General features: G+C 38.1%; 1 protein-coding gene across 2 annotated transcripts in view; it reads left to right on the top strand.

Moving 5' to 3' along the window:
* Positions 1-18,862, top strand: part of LOC111140800 (ankyrin repeat and KH domain containing 1) — a 122,042-nt gene extending 103,180 nt beyond the window's left edge. Inside the window, exons 25-34 of one of the 2 annotated variants that reach the window (XM_022492979.1) lie at positions 4,443-4,617; positions 6,041-6,497; positions 6,965-7,111; positions 9,403-9,552; positions 9,718-11,327; positions 14,422-14,598; positions 15,710-15,910; positions 16,679-16,854; positions 17,302-17,466; positions 17,736-18,862. In XM_022492979.1, the coding sequence (XP_022348687.1) occupies positions 4,443-4,617; positions 6,041-6,497; positions 6,965-7,111; positions 9,403-9,552; positions 9,718-11,327; positions 14,422-14,598; positions 15,710-15,910; positions 16,679-16,854; positions 17,302-17,466; positions 17,736-17,795 (3,318 nt within the window). In that variant the 3' untranslated portion in view covers positions 17,796-18,862. Of the gene's footprint in view, positions 1-4,442; positions 4,618-6,040; positions 6,498-6,964; positions 7,112-9,402; positions 9,553-9,717; positions 11,328-14,421; positions 14,599-15,658; positions 15,911-16,678; positions 16,855-17,301; positions 17,467-17,735 lie in introns of both variants that reach the window. The other variant, XM_022492978.1, reaches the window with a different exon arrangement.
* Positions 18,863-19,695: the final 833 nt, after the last annotated feature.

The raw sequence follows: 19,695 nt of genomic DNA, 5'->3' as shown, positions 1-19,695 counted from the left end.
TTTTTTTTTTTTTTTTTTAAGATTATTTATTTATTTATTTGAGAGAGGGAGAGAGAATGAGCGGGGGGGGGGGGGGGGAGAAGCATACTCCCTGCTGAGCAGAGAGCCCTACATGGGGCTCTATCCCAGGACCCCAAAATCATGACCTAAGCCAAAGGCAGATGCTTAGCCAACTGAGCCACCCAGGTGCCTCTACCTAAGTGGTTTTAACATTACTTTGAGAAAAAATTTTTTAAACATTGGAAATCTTTTGTTAATTATAAGATGTGTGCTGTTAGTGGTTTATTAGATCCTCACTTAAAGAGTAAGTGTCTAATATCCTAGGTTGTGTGGTATAATGGAAAACGTTTAAAAAAAAATTGCTTTTCTGAGGGTCAGTCTGGTTACCTGGAAAATGAGGGTGTTGCTGTTCAATCCACAAGTTGTATTAAAAGAACAAAGACTATGATCAAGTAGAGTTCTTTTAGGAATGCAAGAGATAGCTTAACATGAAGATTATCTTGTTGATGATTAAAAGAAGAAAAAAATTATTTTGAGAGATACTAAAATCTTGAATCTCTTACTTAAAAAAGAAAAAGAATAAAACATGGGGTGCCTTGGGGCACCTGGGTGGCTCAGTTGTTATGTGTCTGCCTTTGGCTCAGGTCATCATCCCAGGATCCTGGGATCGAGCCCCACATCAGGCTCCCACTCTGCAGGAAACCTGCTTCTCCCTCTCGCTTCTCCCTCTTCCACTCCTCCTGCTTGTGTTCCCTCTCTTGCGGTCTCTCTCTCTGTCAAATAAATAAATAAAATCTTTAAAAAAAAAAAAAATGGAGTACCTGGTGGCCCAGTCAGTTAAATGTCTAACTCTTGATTTTGGCTCAGGTCATGATCTCAGGGTTGTGAGATCAAGCCCTGCATTGGACTCTGTACTGGGCATGGAGTCTATTTAAGATTCTCTTTCTCCGGGGCGCCTGGGTGGCTCAGTGGGTTAAACCTCTGCCTTCAGCTCAGGTCATTATCCCAGGGTCCTGGGATTGAGCCCTGCATCAGGCTCCCTGCTCAGCGGGGAGCCTGCTTCCTCCTCTCTCTCTGCTGCCTGCCTCCCTTGCCTACTTGTGATCTCTGTCTGTCAAATAAATAAAATCTTTAAAAAAAAAAAAAAGATTCTATTTCTCCCTCTCCCTCTGCCCTTCCCTGCACCTCTCTCTCTAAAAACAAACAAAAAATCCAAAAAACATATAAGCTAAGAACAGAAGAAAAGGTTGCTTACAAATCAATGAGAAAAGCATAACTTGCCCAGAATAAAAAATGATCCAACATGAATGGGCAGTTCACAGAAAAAGAAATGCAAATGTTCAATGATTTTTTTTTTTTTTTTTTTTTTTTTTTACCACATTGGCAAAGTTAAAATTTAAAGATTAGATAAGGGGCGCCTGGGTGGCTCAGTGGGTTAAACCTCTGCCTTCGGCTTGGGTCATGATCTCAGGGTCCTGGGATCGAGCCCCGCATTGGGCTCTCTGCTCAGCAGGGTGCCTGCTTCCTCCTCTCTCTCTCTCTCCCTGCCTCTCTGCCTACTTGTGATCTCTGTCAAATAAATAAGTAAAATCTTAAAAAAAAAAAAAAGATTAGATAATAGCCATTGATGGCAAGGGTGAGGAAGGATTAGCACTCTAGTGAATGATTTTTGATATATGGTGTAAATCACTATAGCTATTAATGGAAGTGCTTTCCCAAATAAAAGGGTGGATACCCATATTCCCACCAATCATTCCACTTATAGAAACTTAGCCTAAGGTGAATAATTAGACAAATGCTCAAAAGATGTGAACATAAAAGGACATTCATTGCTTATATTAGGGGGAAAAGTATAAACCTTAAGATTACAGTTAAAAGTCAGAAGGGAAAAAAGTTATATTCATTTTAAAATAAAGCAGAGTTCATAATTAGATGACTATTAAGGTACCTTTCATGTCTATAATTTTGTTTTTTGTGTAACTACCCAGGGTTATGGTCAGCAATTCCCTAAATGGCTAGCCAATTTGTTCTTATGCCAACAGGGTGATGAAATTCAGTTTTTAGCTAAATATGCAATCTCTTCTCTCAGTCCTTTCTCATTTACATAGTGAATTGCCAACTTTTTCTATAAAATTCTAAATAGTAAATATTTTCAGCTTTGTAGGCCATATGGTGTCTGTCATGAGTCCTCAGCTCTGTTGTTGTAGCACAAAAGCAACTATATGCAATAGCTAAGTGAATGAGCATTACAGTGTTCCAATAGAACTTTATGTTTGAACACTGGAATTTGAATTTCGTACAATTTTTTTTCAAGTGTCACAAAATACTCATTTTATTTCTTTCAACCATTTAAAAATGTCAAAGCCAGTCTTAGCTTTCAAGTCATATAAACACAGATGGTAGACTGGACTTGACATTCAGATCACAGTTTGCCGACTTCTGATTCGGATAAATAAAAGTTTCAAAGAATAATCAGTTTATGCCTCAAAATGATAAATTTTAATTCTGAGGAAAATGCATTACTTAATTACCCTAGAAGGATAAATCACTTGATGTGTTTTCTACTTGTTTAAAACTTTCATCATGATGCTAGCAACTTATTACATTCCCCTTTCTAAAAAAAAAAAAAAAAAAAAAAAAAAATGGCATTTTCTGATACTAGCCACAGCAAAACCTAAAAGTGATCAGAATTATGTCTGTGGCTTTAAAAAATTCTATAAAGTAGGAAAACAATTTTTATAATAGCCTCTGTTCAGTATTTTTACAGTGAAATTTTTTAGTAGTTTATAAGATCATGATAGTTGCATTTTAGTCAGCTATCGTATAGCTGACTATATAGCAATAAACAGATGCTACATAAATGTATTTTTTAACAGCATTACTAAGATTTAATTCACATATCATACAGTTCACCCATTTAAAGTCTACAATTCATGGGTGACTGACTGGCTCAGTCAGTTAAGCATCTGACTTCAGTTCGGGTTGTGATCTCAGGGTCCTGGGGTGGAGCCCTGCATGAGGCCCCCGGCTCAGCGGAGAGTCTGCTTGTGTCTCTCCTTCTTCCCCTCCCCCTGCTTGTGCTCTCTGTTTCTTTCTCAAGTAAATACACTCTTAAAATATGCATATATTTTCAAACAAATAAAGCATATAATTCAGTGGCTTTCAGTACATTCATAGAGTTCTGCATTTATCACCACAGTCAATTTTTGAATATTTTCACAATCCTAAAAAGAAACCCTACACCCTTTAAGCGTCACCCCCTTTAGTCCCTCCATCCTATATAACCACTAAACTGTATTTTGTCTTTATGGATTTGCCTATTCTGGACATTTCCTATAAATGGAATCATATAATATTTGTTCCTCTGTGACTAGCTTCTTTCACTTCATAGTGTGTTCAGGGTTCAGTCATGTTGTCACATATATCAATACTTAATTTCTTTTTATTGCTAAATAATATCCCATTATATACACACATATTTATTTATCCTTATCCATTCATTAGTTGATGGACATTCAGGTTATTTCTACTTCATACATACACAATATATATATTTTTTAATATGGAATGCTTTATGAATTTGCCTCTTATCCTTGTGGAGGTACCGTGTTGATCTTCTATATTGTTAGAGATTTTTTAGTATATGTGCTGCCAAAGTGACCACCAGGTACAAGTTTTTGTATGAATGTGTTTTCATTTCTCTGGGTGTGTATATATACCATATATATACACCATCTGTATATAGATGTAGATATGCCTATACATATATACATATATATGTATATATATATAATATGTCTAAGAAGGGAATTGCTAGATCATATGGTAATTCTTTGTTTAACCATTTGAGGAACATCAGATTGTTTTCCAAAGAAGCTATACCATTTTACATTCCTACCAGCAGTGTTTGAAGGTTTTAGTTTTTCCTCATCCTCACCAGTATTTGCTATTGTCTGTCTTTCTTATAGCTATCTAGCGGATAGGGAGTGGTTATCTTGTAATTTTGATTTGCTTTTCCTTGATGTCTAGTAGTTATTGAGCATCTGTCTTCATATGTTTTGGCTATTCATATATCGTCTTTGAGGAAATGCCTGTTCAGGTCCTTTGTGTATTTTTAAATTGAGTTATTTGTCTCTTTATTATTGAGTCATGGGACTTCTTTATATATTCTTGATACAAATCCCTTACCAGATGTAGGATTTGCAAAAATTTTTTTCCCATTTTATGTGTTGTCTTTTTACTTTGTTGATGGTTCCATTGAAATACAGAAACTTAATTTTAATGATGTCCAGTTTATCTTTTTTTTTTTTTTTTGGTGCTTTTATAAACATGTTTTGAGACTGGCATCCCTGGGAAGCCCCACCTATCATAAACAAAAATATTCATTATTTATTTTAAATGATTGCATTATTGGCTAAATGATATGCCTTCTTAATTTGCAGTCAAGAGAGGAGAGCAGAAAGCAGGCTCTTGCAGCTAAAAGAGAGAAAAGAAAAGAAAAGAGAAAAAAGAAAAAGGAGGAGCAGAAAAGGAAGCAGGAAGAAGATGAGGAAAATAAACCTAAGGAGAATTCAGAACTACCAGAGGATGAAGATGAAGAGGAGAACGATGAAGATGGTAAGAAATGACCCTTCCAAATTAGTGATAAAATTGTGTTTGTCAACTTCATTTTGAGTACTTCTTACTCTAATTCTGGATAGATATTCAATACTTTAATCTGAAATTGACAGTTGGCTTTTATAGTAGATATTTTTTAATACTTTACATTGTAAAGTGATACAGAGAAACAGAAAGTGGAAGGAAGGCAAGCATGTAATTTGAAGTTCAGTTTTAATTTAAGTCACTCTGTAAAACATGTATGTCCTAAATGTGATACAGTAAAGAGATTTGCCAGCTTCTCTTCAGGTTCTGTCCTACCCTTTCCTCCTCCATTTGGAAATTGGGGAGAGGTCCAATGCCTCAATAAGCTTTGAGCTAAGGTTCAGGCTCAAAGCTATAGAGGGCTGGGGTTTATTATTCGCAGATTGTTTTTTGTACATTCTAGCAATGCTTGTAGTAGTCAAGTAGTTGTTCTCTATTTGAATTCTAATTCTAAAATACTATCTGAGGGGTTCTTGGGTGGCTCAATGGTTTAAAGCCTCTGCCTTCAGCTCAGGTCATGATCCCAGGATCCTGGGATCGAGTCCCACATCGGGCTCTCTGCTCAGTGGGAAGCCTGCTTCCTCCTCTCTCTCTCTCTGCCTGCTTCTCTGCCTACTTGTGATCTCTGTCTGTCAAATAAATAAATAAATCTTTAAAAAATACATAAAAAAAAATCTAAAAAAAAAATACTATCTGAGAATTTCCTGGAATTTTTTTAAAAAATTATTTAAATTCCAGTTCATTAACATAGTGTAATATTAGTTTTAGGTGTGTAATTAAGTGACTCAGCACTTGCATACAACACCCAGTGCTCATCACAAGTGCAGTCCTTAATCCTCATCACCCATTTCACCCATCCCCCCACCCACCTCCATTCTGGTAACTATCAGTTTATTCTCTACAGTTAAGGGTGTTCCTTGATTTGTCACTCTCTCTCCTTTTTTCCCCTTTGCTCATTTGTTTCATTTCTTAAATTCCACATATGAATGAAATCATATGGTATTTGTATTTCTCTGACTGACCTGTTTTGCTTAGTGCCTAATAACTTTCTAGCTACTAAATCAAAGGGGAACATGCACCCCAAAATTTATATCTTACCAACAATAGCCAAATTACGAAAATTTCCCAGAATTTAAACTATATTGTGATTTTTGGTTAGTTCATAATACTAGCACCTCAGATCTTAAGAGTGTTATGCTGTGAATGTTTTTATACTGAGTTAGACATCAAAATTGGATATAGTACATTTGTTCTAACAATGAAGATTTCTTTATTTGCTAGTGAATACTGGTGAAAGGAAAAGATGACTTAAAGGCTGGAATTATTATGTATATCTTGTCGTAGTTTGTTTTGAGCTCTGTGGCTGTCAGTGTGATTTTTATCATTTTGATAATTTCAGTGGAGCAAGAAGTTCCCATAGAACCTCCTAGTGCAACAACCACCACCACAATCGGAATTTCTGCAACATCTGCAACATTTACAAATGTGTTTGGGAAAAAAAGGGCCAACGTGGTGACAACTCCTAGCACCAATCGGAAAAATAAGAAGAATAAAACAAAGGAGACCCCTCCCACTGCACATTTAATATTACCAGAACAACATATATCCTTAGCACAGCAAAAAGCTGATAAAAATAAAATAAATGGAGAACCCAGAGGTGGTGGTACAGGTGGGAATAGTGACTCGGATAACTTGGACAGCACAGACTGCAACAGTGAGAGTAGCAGTGGTGGTAAAAGCCAAGAGTTAAATTTCACTATGGATGTGAATTCCTCTAATGATAGGAGATACCCGTCACTGCTACTCCATTCCCAAGAAGAAAAGACAAGTACTGCTACTTCCAAAACTCAAACACGGTAAATTTTTCTGATTTGTTAACTCTGCATCTACCTTCCTTTTTCATGACTGGCACAAAAATTTGAGTACATTTTTTAGCACAAATTGTGTTAAACAATTTAGGTCTACCACATTATCTGTCTTCAGTATTCAGAACCAAAATTCACTAATGTCCTAATCGTGTGCCATTTTTTTAAGTGAGATTATTAGAAATTTTTATGATTAAATTTTGAAGTTGAAAATACTAGCATATTTTGATTTTTATTTTCACTGTGTCATTTTTATTGATTATAGTCCAGCTTCTGGCTTCTGAGTCTGTTTTCATACTGAAGTAGATGATGAACTTTTTGCCCTGTTTTTCTGCTTTTCTGAACTAATGTGCCAAATTTTAATTCAAACATTTCAGCATAACTTTGACAATAAATGGTCTCTTGAGTTTCTATATTAAAATTTGTTTTATTGGACTTGATTAATTCTTTCTTCTCAGACTTGAAGGTGAAACGAATTCTAATTCCTTATCAACAAGCTTTAAGTCAATGCCATTGCCATTAAGTTCTCCAAACATAAAGCTGAATCTAACTAGCCCCAAAAGGGGACAGAAAAGAGAAGAAGGGTGGAAAGAAGTTGTACGAAGGTAAGTAGAATTAGTCTTATCTTTTTAACTGTCATAGACCACGCATAGATTCTTGTCTAATGAGGTAGTGACCAGTAATTAATGAATAATTTGAATGTGGTTATTATTTGTGCCATACATCCAGAGTTGGCTTAAGTAAAATGAGAAGCAATATGTAAATTTTACAGCGTGTTTTATATGACATGACATATGTTGGCTTTACAGTAACAAAATAATTACAGACATTTCCAGACAAACCATACAGCATGGTCACAAACTTCTTTTAAAAGTGAAGATTTTATACTGACTGTTCTGCACCAAAGTCACAGTGTTATTAGTGAGGGCTGTGATGTTTGTTTAATGGTCCCATTTTGGCAAAAACAATCAACTTGGTCCATTTACAGTGTTTAAATTAAGTTAGGCTTTGCTGGAGAGTATGTTCTAAAGAACTGGTTAGCTGCTATTAACCAAAGCAATTGCTCCAAGGGGGAAGGGCACCCATAAAATTAAAATAAAACTACCTTCACCCTCAAAAAAGAAAGAGGAAGAAGAGGACCTTTAATCACAGTGTTTTATTTATTTATTTATTTATTTAAGATTTTATTTATTTGACAGAGAGAGAGAGACAGCCAGAGAAGGAACACAAGCAGGGAGAGTGGGAGAGGGAGAAGCAGGCTTCCCGCAGAGCAGGGAGCCTAACACAGGGCTCAATCCTGTGACCCTGGGATCATGACCTGAGCCGACAGCAGATACCCAACTACTGAGCCACCCAGACACCCCATCACAGTGCTTTATACTTAAACCATGAGCAGGGAAATGAATAAAAGCAGAAGGGCTACTGCTTTCAAATATTTTTTACAGTCCAAATGATACTTTTAGCCTCTGTTCATGCTTTGCAACAGGGAAGCAGGACAAGACAGCTTTGCTAATGTGCATTAAATCGCCAAAGGACTGAGATGTCTGGGCTTTTATTCAGTACTGTTCCTGAAGATTGTGTCCATTAAACAGAAACAAAAAGAGGTCTTGGCAGAATAGAAGTGATGTACACTTGATGATCAGATTGATTTAAGTATTGCTCATGGCCTATAGCCTAGTCTGTGCTTTAGCTCTCAAAATATCTGAATATATCCTTCCCAGAATTAAGGTGTGATAAATTTTGATCATGCAAAGTACCTCAAGTGCTGCCATTGATATTCTTCTAGACAGAATAATTCAGGTTTGTGAAGGTCCCTCCCTCTCTGACATGGGGAATCCTGGGGCCCAACACTGAGAACTTGAAAATAGTAGGTGTTGCTCTCATCTGGTTCTGCTTTAATGCTTAAGAACTGCTTCTGCCTGCAAACACTGGGTTTCTTTAATAGTCCTTAGGGACAACCAGGCCATCTTATCAGATCCCAAGATCTGGTCTTCTCTCCAGCTCTGCTCAGCTCACATATAAGTGCAAGTCCCAGGTTCTACGTGTGACTTCCTTTTTATGTAGTTCAAATCTGAGGCTTTAGTTTTTTATTGCTAAGTATAAATTATTGATATTGATAAGCTAGCCTCTATTATTTGGTATGAAGTTTAACAGTATGTTATGCATTATTTACTTTTTTTTAAGATTTTATTTATTTATTGGACACACAGAGAGAGAAATCACAAGTAGGCAGAGAGGCCTCTCTAGAGAGGGGGAAGCAGGCTCCCCACTGTGCAGAGAGCCCAATGAAGGACTCGATCCCAGGACCTTGAGATCATGACCTGAGCCAAAGGCAGAGGCTTAACCCACTAAGCCACCCAGGCACCCTGCATTATTTAAATTTAGGAAGGGTATGTACCTAGGGTCATTGCAGTTTAGTTGACGTGCGATGTTAGAGGTAGACTTAAATGCTTAGGTCACAGGTTATTTAAAATATAATTTTATTTGAAATGACAAAGGAATTTTTACTTTCACTAAATTAAGTTCAGTATGAGAAGAGGTCAGTTCCTAAAACAAAACCTTGTAATACTTGCCCCTTTAAGGTTTAAGAAATACTATTCTACAGGTGTCTGTGAACATTCTCATCAAATCATCTTTTTAAATAAAGACATTTGCTTGGGGCGCCTGGTTGGCTCAGTGGGTTAAGCCTCTGCCTTTGGCTCAGGTCATGATCTCAGGGTCCTGGGATCCAGCCCTGCATTGGTCTCTCTGCTCAGCAGGGAGCCTGCTTCCCCCTCTTTCTCTGCCTACTGCTCTGCCTATTTGTGATCTCTGTCTGTCAAATAAATAAATAAAAATCTTTAAAAAAAAAAAAGATATTTACTTTCATAAGCTCATGTGTGGTCTTCATTTCTAGGTCAAAGAAATTGTCTGTTCCAGCTTCCGTGGTTTCCAGGATAATGGGAAGGGGAGGGTGCAACATCACTGCTATACAAGACGTTACGGGCGCACATATTGATGTGGATAAACAAAAAGACAAGAACGGCGAGAGAATGATCACAATAAGGTGATTGTGAAAAATGTGTATTACTCGTTCTGTGTAGAAATTAAATGTTTTTTAGAAGCTAACTTTTGTTAGGTTATGGTACCATCAAGAATTTTATTTAATGTTAAGATGACCTGTTTTTAGGTCTTTGATCATATTTTCATGTTTTGTTTGTTTTCTCCCCAGGGGCGGTACCGAATCAACAAGATATGCAGTTCAACTTATCAATGCACTTATTCAAGATCCTGCTAAGGAACTGGAAGACTTGATTCCTAAAAATCATATCAGAACACCTGCCAGCACCAAATCCATCCATGCAAACTTCTCATCTGGAGTAGGCACCACAGCAGCTTCCAGTAAAAATGCATTTCCTTTGGGTGCTCCAGCTCTCGTAACATCACAGGCGACAACATTATCAACGTTCCAGCCAACTAATAAACTTAACAAGAACGTTCCAGCAAATGTACGTTCTTCCTTCCCAGTTTCTCTACCCTTGGCTTACCCCCACCCTCATTTTGCCCTGCTGGCTGCTCAGACTATGCAACAGATTCGGCATCCTCGCTTGCCCATGGCCCAGTTTGGAGGAACCTTTTCACCCTCTCCTAACACTTGGGGACCATTCCCAGTGAGACCTGTGAATCCTGGCAACACAAGTAGCTCTCCAAAGCATAATAATGCAGGCCGTCTACCTAACCAGAACGGGACTGTCTTACCCTCCGAGTCTGCTGGACTAGCTACTGCCAATTGTCCTATCACTGTCTCTTCCGTAGTTGCTGCCAGTCAGCAGCTGTGTGTGACTAACACCCGGACTCCATCAGTCAGAAAGCAGTTGTTTGCCTGTGTGCCTAAGACGAGTCCTCCAGTGACAGTGATTTCTTCTGTGACAAGCACTTGTAGTTCCCTGCCTTCCGTTTCCTCTGCACCTCTCCCTAGTGGGCAAGTTCCCACCACGTTTCTGCCTGCGAGTACTCCTCAAGCACAGCTTTCTTCACAAAAGATGGAATCTTTCTCTGCCATGCCACCCCCCAAAGAGAAAGTGTCCACACAGGAGCAGGCCCTGGCGAACCTGTGCACCCCTTCTTCAACGGCCAATAGCTGCAGTAGCTCTGCCAGCAACACCCCGGGAGCTCCAGAAGCGCACCCGGCCGGTAGTCCTGCTCCTCCCTCCAGCAGCACGCAGGACGAGACACAGCCGTCCAGTGTCTCTGATTTAAGTCCCATGGCAATGCCTTTTGCATCTAACGCAGAACCTGCTCCATTGACTCTGGCGTCACCCAGATTGGTTGCTGCTGATAATCAGGACACCAGTAATTTACCTCAGTTAGCTGTACCAGCACCTCGAGTTTCTCATCGAATGCAGCCCAGAGGTTCTTTTTACTCAGTGGTACCAAATGCAACTATACACCAGGATCCCCAGTCTATTTTTGTTACAAATCCAGTTCCTCTAACACCATCTCAAGGCCCACCAGCTGCAGTGCAGCTTTCTTCAGCCATGAACATTATGAATGGTTCTCAGATGCACATTAACCCGGCAAATAAATCTTTGCCACCTACATTCGGCCCGGCCACACTTTTCAATCACTTCAGTAGTCTTTTTGATAGCGGTCAGGTGCCAGCTAACCAGGGTTGGGGAGATGGTCCACTGTCCTCACGAGTTGCTGCAGATGCCTCTTTCACTGTTCAGTCAGCGTTCCTGGGTAACTCTGTACTTGGACACTTGGAAAATGTGCACCCTGACAACTCCAAGGCACCTGGCTTCAGACCACCTTCCCAGCGAGTTTCCACTAGTCCCGTTGGTAAGTTATGATGACTATTACTGCAGCTTAGTGTGGGGCTCTATCGGCATAACCAAATCCTCCAAGATAATAAGAAAGCCGTTCTTTTATACATAATAGTCTGTAATCTTAAAGAAATGAGAGTGTGTCATAAATACCCATTAATGATTGCTGATGGAGTGGGCAGAAATCTACCTACAGGTAAATCACTTACATACATTGAGCTGCTTTCTGTTGTCTTGATGATGTTTCTGTCCCTCACGGCAAGGAGGTTTTACCTTGTGTCAGTCCATTTTCTAAGAACTGGTGTGTTGGTATTACTAAAAAGGGACTCGGGATGTTTCAAGGATTCCACATTTATAGACTTTTTTTTTTAAGTGAGTTTTCTTTTTATTTTTTATTTATTTATTTGACAGAGAGAGATCACAAGTAGGCAGAGAGGGAGGGGGAAGCAGGCTCCCCACTGAGCAGAGAGCCCAATGCAGGGTTGGTCCAAGGACCCTGAGATCATGACCTGAGCCAAAGGCAGAGGCTTAACCCACTGAGCCACCCAGGTGCCCCATGTAGACATTTTTAAAATCATAGTTAGTATTTGCATTTCTCATATTTAAAAAGTTTGTGTTACAAAGGTGTTAAGGACCAGTCCCTAATCTGCATTATTCTATGTTCTCAGTCTTGGGTCCTCAGACTGAATGTTAAGGGTTGTTTGATAGTGTTCTTTATTACTGACATTAGATGGGGTTGACTAAAGAGATCCAATCATTCGTGGGCTCTTACTCTAAAAAAACCAATTTAGATTCAGCACTTCGGTTTCTCGAAATTACAAATTAGCTGCTGAGGCATTATAAAGAAGATATAGATAGATAGGAGTCTAATGTTGGCTTGAAGGTATTTAGAAGACCAGAGTCTGTTTTCTAGAATCTAGGAGCCAAATTTCAGTCTATTCTCCACTATTGTGAAAAACAAATGAGAAATCGCAGCAGACGTGGAGTGGGGGTAAGAAGCTCTTTTCTTCCCCTTGGAAAACTGTCTTTTGTAGCCCATCCTTCCATTTTGCTAATTATAAACTGATCTGTGTGTTGAAAATTTGGGAGTTTATGGATATGGTGTAGCCTTAGCTTTCATTTCAGATGTTTTTATTCATTTGTCTTTTCAGGAAAACATAGCTGTTTCATCATATTCAAGGAAATATATAAGCTTGCATAAGAGCATCTATGGTCCAAAATATTCTCTGGGATTTTTTTTCTTCCATTTTCTATTTTTTTTTCTATAAATCAGTATGTATTTTAACTTTTCATTTTGGGGAAACTGTAATAGAGGTTTTCAGAGGCCACAGGATGAAAGAAGAATGTATTGCCAGTGCTCAGGCTCTGTGTAGAAGGCATTAATCTTTGACTTGACTGGCACTAATGTGTGACTTCCCAGTACCTTAGCCAGTTTGACCTCAGATCTCTCATATTCCAGTATTAAACTCTTTGCACTCCACATACTGCATCCCAGAAGATGTATGGATTATGAATTTCTAGAAAAAAGGAAAGGAAATCATCCATCTGGTTTGGTAGAAAATGAGGTTTGGGGACCTTAAGTACTCGGATCTATAGCATCAAAATTATCTACTGCTAGTCAAAAATAATCATTTTTTAGAAAGCAAGCATTAATCCTGGACCTTCCCTCTGTGGTCCAGGATTGGTAGGCTTGGCCTTTTACCTTAACTTCCTGTCTGGTTTTTTTTGTTGATCCTCTTCTTCATGGATATAGTTTAATTCTCCTGATTCACAGGTAAGAAATAGTAATATGGAAGACAATAGAGAAGAATGTGGAGAAACTGGAAACCTCAAATGCTGTCGGTGGAAATTCAAAGTGGAAATTCAAAGCAACTTGAGAAGAACTGTTTTTAACAGTTCTTCAGAAAGTTACACGTAGTTACCATATGATCCAGTAATTCCACTTGTAGGTGGAAGAGAAACATGTCTACACAAAAAATGAGTACACAGATGTTCATGGCAGCATAATAACCCAAAAGTGGAAACTACCCACTGTCCCTCAACTGATAAATGCATAAATAAAATGTGGTGTATTGCTATAATGGGATTACTACTCAAGAGTAAAAAGGAGAGAAGTACTGATGCACACGACAGGATGGCGGAACCTTGAAAACACCATGCCAAGTGAAAGAACCAGTGGCAAAAAGATCACATACTATATAATTGCATTTATATGAAATTTCCAGAATAGACCAATCTATAGAGACAGAAAGTTTATAATTGGTTGTTTGGAGGATGGGGAGTTATAGGTAATGGGTACAGAGTTTCTTTTAGGAAAGATAAAAATGTTCTAAGATTGTTTGTGGTGATGGTTGCACAGCTCTGTGAATATGCTAAAAGCCTTTGAATTACATACTTTAAATGGATGAAGACCTGCTTGAGAGAAGTTTGACAGTTTTTTTATGTTGATATTAATTATCTTTTCCTGAGACAAGTACCTATAATCCTTTTCCAGACACTTGTTCCCTTTCTCTAATGCATTCTCCAAAGAAAACAGTGGCATTTGAAAAGACTGCTAAATTCAGATTTACACAAACTAGATAAAAACTTTCATATGCAATTGTTGATTTTTTTTTATCAGATGGAATACTGAAATTATCTTTAATAGGGTACTCTTCCTCATTAGGAAGGAAACATTGGTAGATCATGTTATTCATCTCACATAGGAAATAACTATTTTATATTGATGAACAGCTGTACTTTGAGATTTTCCCCACAAGAGGAAGCAGAAGTGATTAATTGGTACCACTTAGTCACAACATGCTCACATTTCATGTCCCCTCCAATGAAAGCTTTGAGATTTATCCAGAACATCATTCCAGGTGACTGCCATTCTTAAACATTGGGCTCACTCCTCTATATCTAGTGCTGTTTGGTGATGATTCGTCAGGACTGCAAGAGTAAAATTGGTTTGGGCCATAATACAGGGCCACATACATGGTTTATTTTTGCTGTGATCTACAGAAATAAACTGCCTGCTTTCTTCTCTTTTAAAAAGGAATTAAGTAAACTTTGGACTTTCAGTTTTAAAACCTTGGCTAATTGGATGTCTTGGACCTGATTTCTTTCAGGCTTACCATCCATTGATCCATCAGGCAGCTCCCCATCTTCCTCTTCTGCTCCTCTGACAAGTTTTTCCGGCATCCCAGGAACACGGGTTTTCCTGCAAGGGCCAGCTCCTGTTGGGACTCCGAGTTTCAACAGGCAACACTTTTCCCCCCATCCTTGGACAAGCGCCTCAAACTCATGTAGGAATTCTGAAGGAACTCTTCCCAAAGAGTCTTGAATAAGCTATTAAACCATTTGTTTCAGGAAACACTGCATAGTAACTCTAGTAAAAGTTTAGTAAACTAACGTTGATGGTATGATGGTATTCAGATACCTAAGGTTTGAATTGCAGGCCTGTCAAAAATTGTCATTTGTAGGATAGAAAACTTGAGAGGGGTCAAGCTGTCCTTCCAAGCCAGAAATGTTTACACAAGGAGTTGGATCAAGAAAATAGGTACTACACCTAGTTTTATAAAAAGGACCCTTTGAGGATAGTATTGCAAAATAATTTCTTAAGTCCGAAAAGTAGATTTATGTATCTAATCAATTTGGTATGATTCTTAGCTTATTTTTACATTTTAGGAAACCAAATTATTACCACTTATAAGTGAACATATGCCTTTGTTCTTATTTTTCTCAATATTTAGAACAGGTGAAGTACTCACAGTACTTGAACAGGATTTGATTTTTTAAAATGAGCTTCTTGAGGCAGTCAATGAGTATTGGTCCTTTTGACAGGGAATACTACCAACATTATCTGAGAATCCCATTAGGAAACAAAGCCATGAATTGAATCCAAGATATTTGCTAACATATAACCTTTCTTCGTTATGGAAAAAAAGGGCCATAGAAAGAGAAAAAAAGAGAACAGCTAAATAGAGAAGGCCACCAACTCTTTTCCACACAATATGCTAGTTATTTTACAAACATTGCCACATTTAAGTAATTTAAAATCTGACAGGTTATGTTTTGAGAAGACTATTTAGAACTAGAATAAAAATTAATATGGCTTTCATCCTTTTTAGCTTTGTTCAGCAATCTGGAAAACAATTTTTAGAGTATTTGCTTGTATTTTGTATGTACGGAAGTAGTGTAGGATAATATTCATAGAACTTATGTGCTTTCACTTGAAAGATTTTATAAAATGAAATTTTTCTTACAGAACCTGTGTTGTGAAATAGGTCTTTCCAACAAGGTTTCTCATATTCTTATAATTAGTTTTTAATGTAATAAAACAATAGAGAAATATTTTGCCACCAGGTGACTCTCCTATTCCATCTGTTTCTTCGGGATCATCTTCACCTCTTTCAGCCACCTCTGCCCCACCAACTTTGGGCCAACCAAAAGGAGGCAGTGCCAGTCAGGATCGAAAGATACCTCCCCCCATTGGAACAGAGAGGCTAGCCCGGATTCGGCAAGGAGGGTCTGTCGCACAAGCCCCTGTGGGGACCAGTTTTGTTGCTCCTGTTGGACACAGTGGAATTTGGTCATTTGGTGTCAACGCTATGTCAGGTATAGTTGCCTTGTCTTCTTTCTGGAAGGATATCTCCAGTAAGTTGTGGGATTTTGCCATTAAAACTTAGTTCCTTGGGAGCCTGGGTGGCTCAGTGGGTTAAAGCCTCTTCCTTCGGCTCAGGTCATGATCCCAGGGTCCTGGTATCGAGCCCCAGGATCTCTGCTTCTCTGCTTGGCAGGGAGCCTGCTTCCCTTCCCTTCTCTGTCTGCCTCTCTGCCTACTTGTGATCTCTGTCAAATAAATAAAATGTTTTAAAAATAATAATGATAAATAAATAAATAAATAAATAAAACTTAGTTCCTTAAAACAAAATGGCTTAGTTCCTACACTTAACAGTCAGTATGGGTGTTTATACCTTCGAAGAATTCAGTCCAGTCTCAGAGTTTGGAATGTTGGTTTGGTTTATACATAATAATATCTGTAATATATATAATAAAAATAAGTATAGATTAGAACTAAAAGATTCAAAGTGTACTTCCTTTCCCTTTTAAGCTTTCCAGTAATGGGATAATCATTTATGTTCTTTCAGAGAGCATAAGTGCTCTCTTTCAAAGGACTAGGTAGAATATTTGGGGTATTCAAAGGACTTCACTCAGTTTTCCAGGAACTGGTTTGTTTCGGTTTGCAAAGATTGTCATCAACATGCACTGAGCTTCTCAGAGGAATGAGTGTGATAAAATTCAGTATGAAAAAAGTTCAAGTAGTAATATTTTGTTATTTTACTCCAATAAATATCAAACCCTGTCCTCAATTCTTCTTTCCAGAAGGCTTATCAGGTTGGTCACAGTCTGTGATAGGGAACCATCCAATGCATCAACAATTATCAGACCCAAGCACATTCTCCCAGCATCAACCAATGGAGAGAGATGATTCTGGAATGGTAGCCCCCTCTAACATTTTTCATCAACCTATGGCAAGCAGTTTTCTGGATTTTTCTAAAGTGAGTCAACAAACATCACTGTAACTTGTTTAACACTTTGCCAGCCAATGTTAAGGAATAGTTTATATTGAAATAATTCTCCCTTTTGATGTAACAAGCTTGTTTCCATGACTTGGCCAGGTCTTTTCGTAGAGTTTCCCTTTTCTTCTTAGCACAAACTTACTGATGAAACTAAAATACAGAAAAGTTGAGGGTATTCTGTGTGTGTTCATCAAAGTTGAGAAATTTCCTGATGATTTGATACTGGATTTAGTTGGGGGGATTTTCTTCTTGTTGAAAAGTGTTGCTAATGCAGGTAACCACTTTTGGTTTTTCAACACTGCATGATTCTGTATTTTTAAAGGATCCGCAGGAGTTTTGTGGATGAAAGGAAATTGGAGAGAGCTAAGCTGGTATTATAGAAACATCATTTACCTTCAGGATTAAGCTTTTTGCTTTCTTTCATAGGGTCTGCCAATTTCCATGTATGGAGGCACCATAATACCCTCTCATCCTCAGCTTGCTGATGTTCCAGGTGGACCTCTGTTTAATGGACTTCACAACCCAGATCCTGCTTGGAACCCTATGATAAAAGTTATTCAAAATTCTACTGAATGCACTGATGCCCAGCAGGTAAAATAGACTTAGTGCTCTCTTATTTTGTCATGTCACTCTTTTAATTCTTCGGGTAATGCAAATTCTGAATATCAAGTCATGACATCTGACCACCTTCATCTGAACTAAGTTTTTCAGTAACAGTGTGATGCTTCTAAACATTTTATCTCATGTATGTGCATTCTTCCTAGGCAGAAACAGTGAATTGCCATTGCATTTATATTTTCATTTTGTAACTGTCTAAAGATTCCTAATTAGAAATTCCAATTTTTCCTCCCCCTTTTCAGATTTGGCCTGGCACGTGGGCTCCTCATATTGGAAACATGCATCTCAAATATGTCAACTAAGTTAGAAGGTCTTATTCTTTAGCCTTGTTTGAGAAACCTATGACCTTGGAAGAACCCTGGGGATTTTTTTTTTTTTTTTTTTTTAATGTGCCTAACTAAGAAAATTTCTCTGAGGCGTTAGCAATGGAGATTTGATTGCCCATTGTATAAGAACGAAGTGATTTCCTATCCACCTGATTATGTTCTCTGGTTAGTTTAGCCATTTTGAACTTAGTGCTTTTGGCTAAACATACCGAATGCTACTTGTATGCAGAAGAGAATTAGATGATTACATGTTTCAACCTTTTAGGGTGGTAAATACATGTACAATTGTTTACATACTTAAAAGGAAAAAGTTGAGTAAATTTCTTGTCATATAGTGGCTCTACTTAATGTAGCCTGTATTAATGTGAAATATTTACCAGAATATTCAATAAAAAGATGAACAGTGTTTAGAAGTGGGGTGTGATCCTTTCAGTGGTCATGCAGGTATTACCCAATCCACAGTCCTATTGAATCAAGTTGTTACTACTGTATTTCTAACAGGCGTCTCACATGTTACACCTTAGAGATCTTTTTTAGACTGCATTGAAAAAGCATTTTGAAGACTAGTTATCTACCTATTTTGTGTTAAACAGTCCTTATTTCCTTGTTCTCTTCCATATCATTTTATAAGTAGGACTAAGTTTCAAGCCCCTGCAATGTGTCTTATGTGACTTTAGTAGATAGGCCTTTGCTGGGGTTAGCTCCTTATAGATCATAAGTATCAATAAGGACCATAGGATTGCAATCAGATGACACTGAACAAACCTAGGGACACCCAAATTCTCAACTTCACATTCTTTTGTGCTTCCTGGCTTTTATCTAAAGACTTATTTGGTTACAGTGTTTTATGTTTTTATTTGGGTTGGGACACAGGAGTGGGTGGGAGTGCCTCCTGTAATACTGTGGTATCGTTGAATCAGCAGAGTAATCATTATAAATGTGTGACTAATTCTGGGCTTAGTTCCACAGTCCTAAGTATGAAGAGCCAATGTGTTTAACAAGCTAAACAGAGGAACACTAGAGCGGATTGCCTTGGCCAAACTATAGGCTATGCCAAGAATCTGATGCAATAGAGAAGGAAAAACAACCCTCTGAAAAGAACATTCATTAAACTTTCATGTTTAATACAGTGGAACTTCCTGGTTTTATGTATAGGCACTCTAGAAGAGAAAACAAGAAAATGCTTCAGGCTGATAGAGAAGTCAAAACACATATCAAGGCAAAGAAGAACATACAAAATACAGTAACTGGCGGCAGAGCCATACCAGCAAGCACTTTTCAATTCTCATGCCACCAAAAGTTCTTAAGCTTCTCTGCCTGGCTCCTAAAGCCACCCCTAAATGAGACACCCCAAGTTCTGTGTTAGACATGCCTGGGTCTTTTGTCTTCCATATCACCTTACCTATGAGAGCTTCTTCTTCTTTTTTTTTTTTTAAATTCTTTTTTTTTATTTTTTTTATTTTTTTTTTTTTACATTTTATTTATTTGACAGACAGAATACAAGTAGGCAGAGAGGCAGGCAGAGAGAGGGGAAGGGAAGCAGGCTCCCTACTGAGCAGAGAGCCCGATTCGGGGCTCGATCCCAGGACTCTGGGATCATGACCCAAGCTGAAGGCAGAGGCTTTAACCCACTGAGCCACCAGGCGCCCCACTATGAGAGCTTCTTTAACATCATTTCTTGTTTCCTATTTTGAATGGATTTGAATGGATTCATAGGTGTTGAAGTTACTGCTTTTTTTAGTACTTGATAACCACATCAAGTATTCTCAAGAGACCCCTGGGATCCCCTATATATCTTGCTGTTTCTGTTTACCACTAACAACAACAACAACAACAAAAATCACCTAATGTTAGTGAAATGAATGAAACTACTCTT

Source organism: Enhydra lutris, unplaced genomic scaffold (assembly GCF_002288905.1).
Source record: "Enhydra lutris kenyoni isolate GAN:26980312 unplaced genomic scaffold, ASM228890v2 scaffoldscaffold5, whole genome shotgun sequence".
NCBI classification, from domain to species: domain Eukaryota; kingdom Metazoa; phylum Chordata; class Mammalia; order Carnivora; family Mustelidae; genus Enhydra; species Enhydra lutris.
The sequence above is the reverse complement of the archived record's forward strand: the minus strand, read 5'-3'. Positions and strand labels throughout refer to the sequence as shown.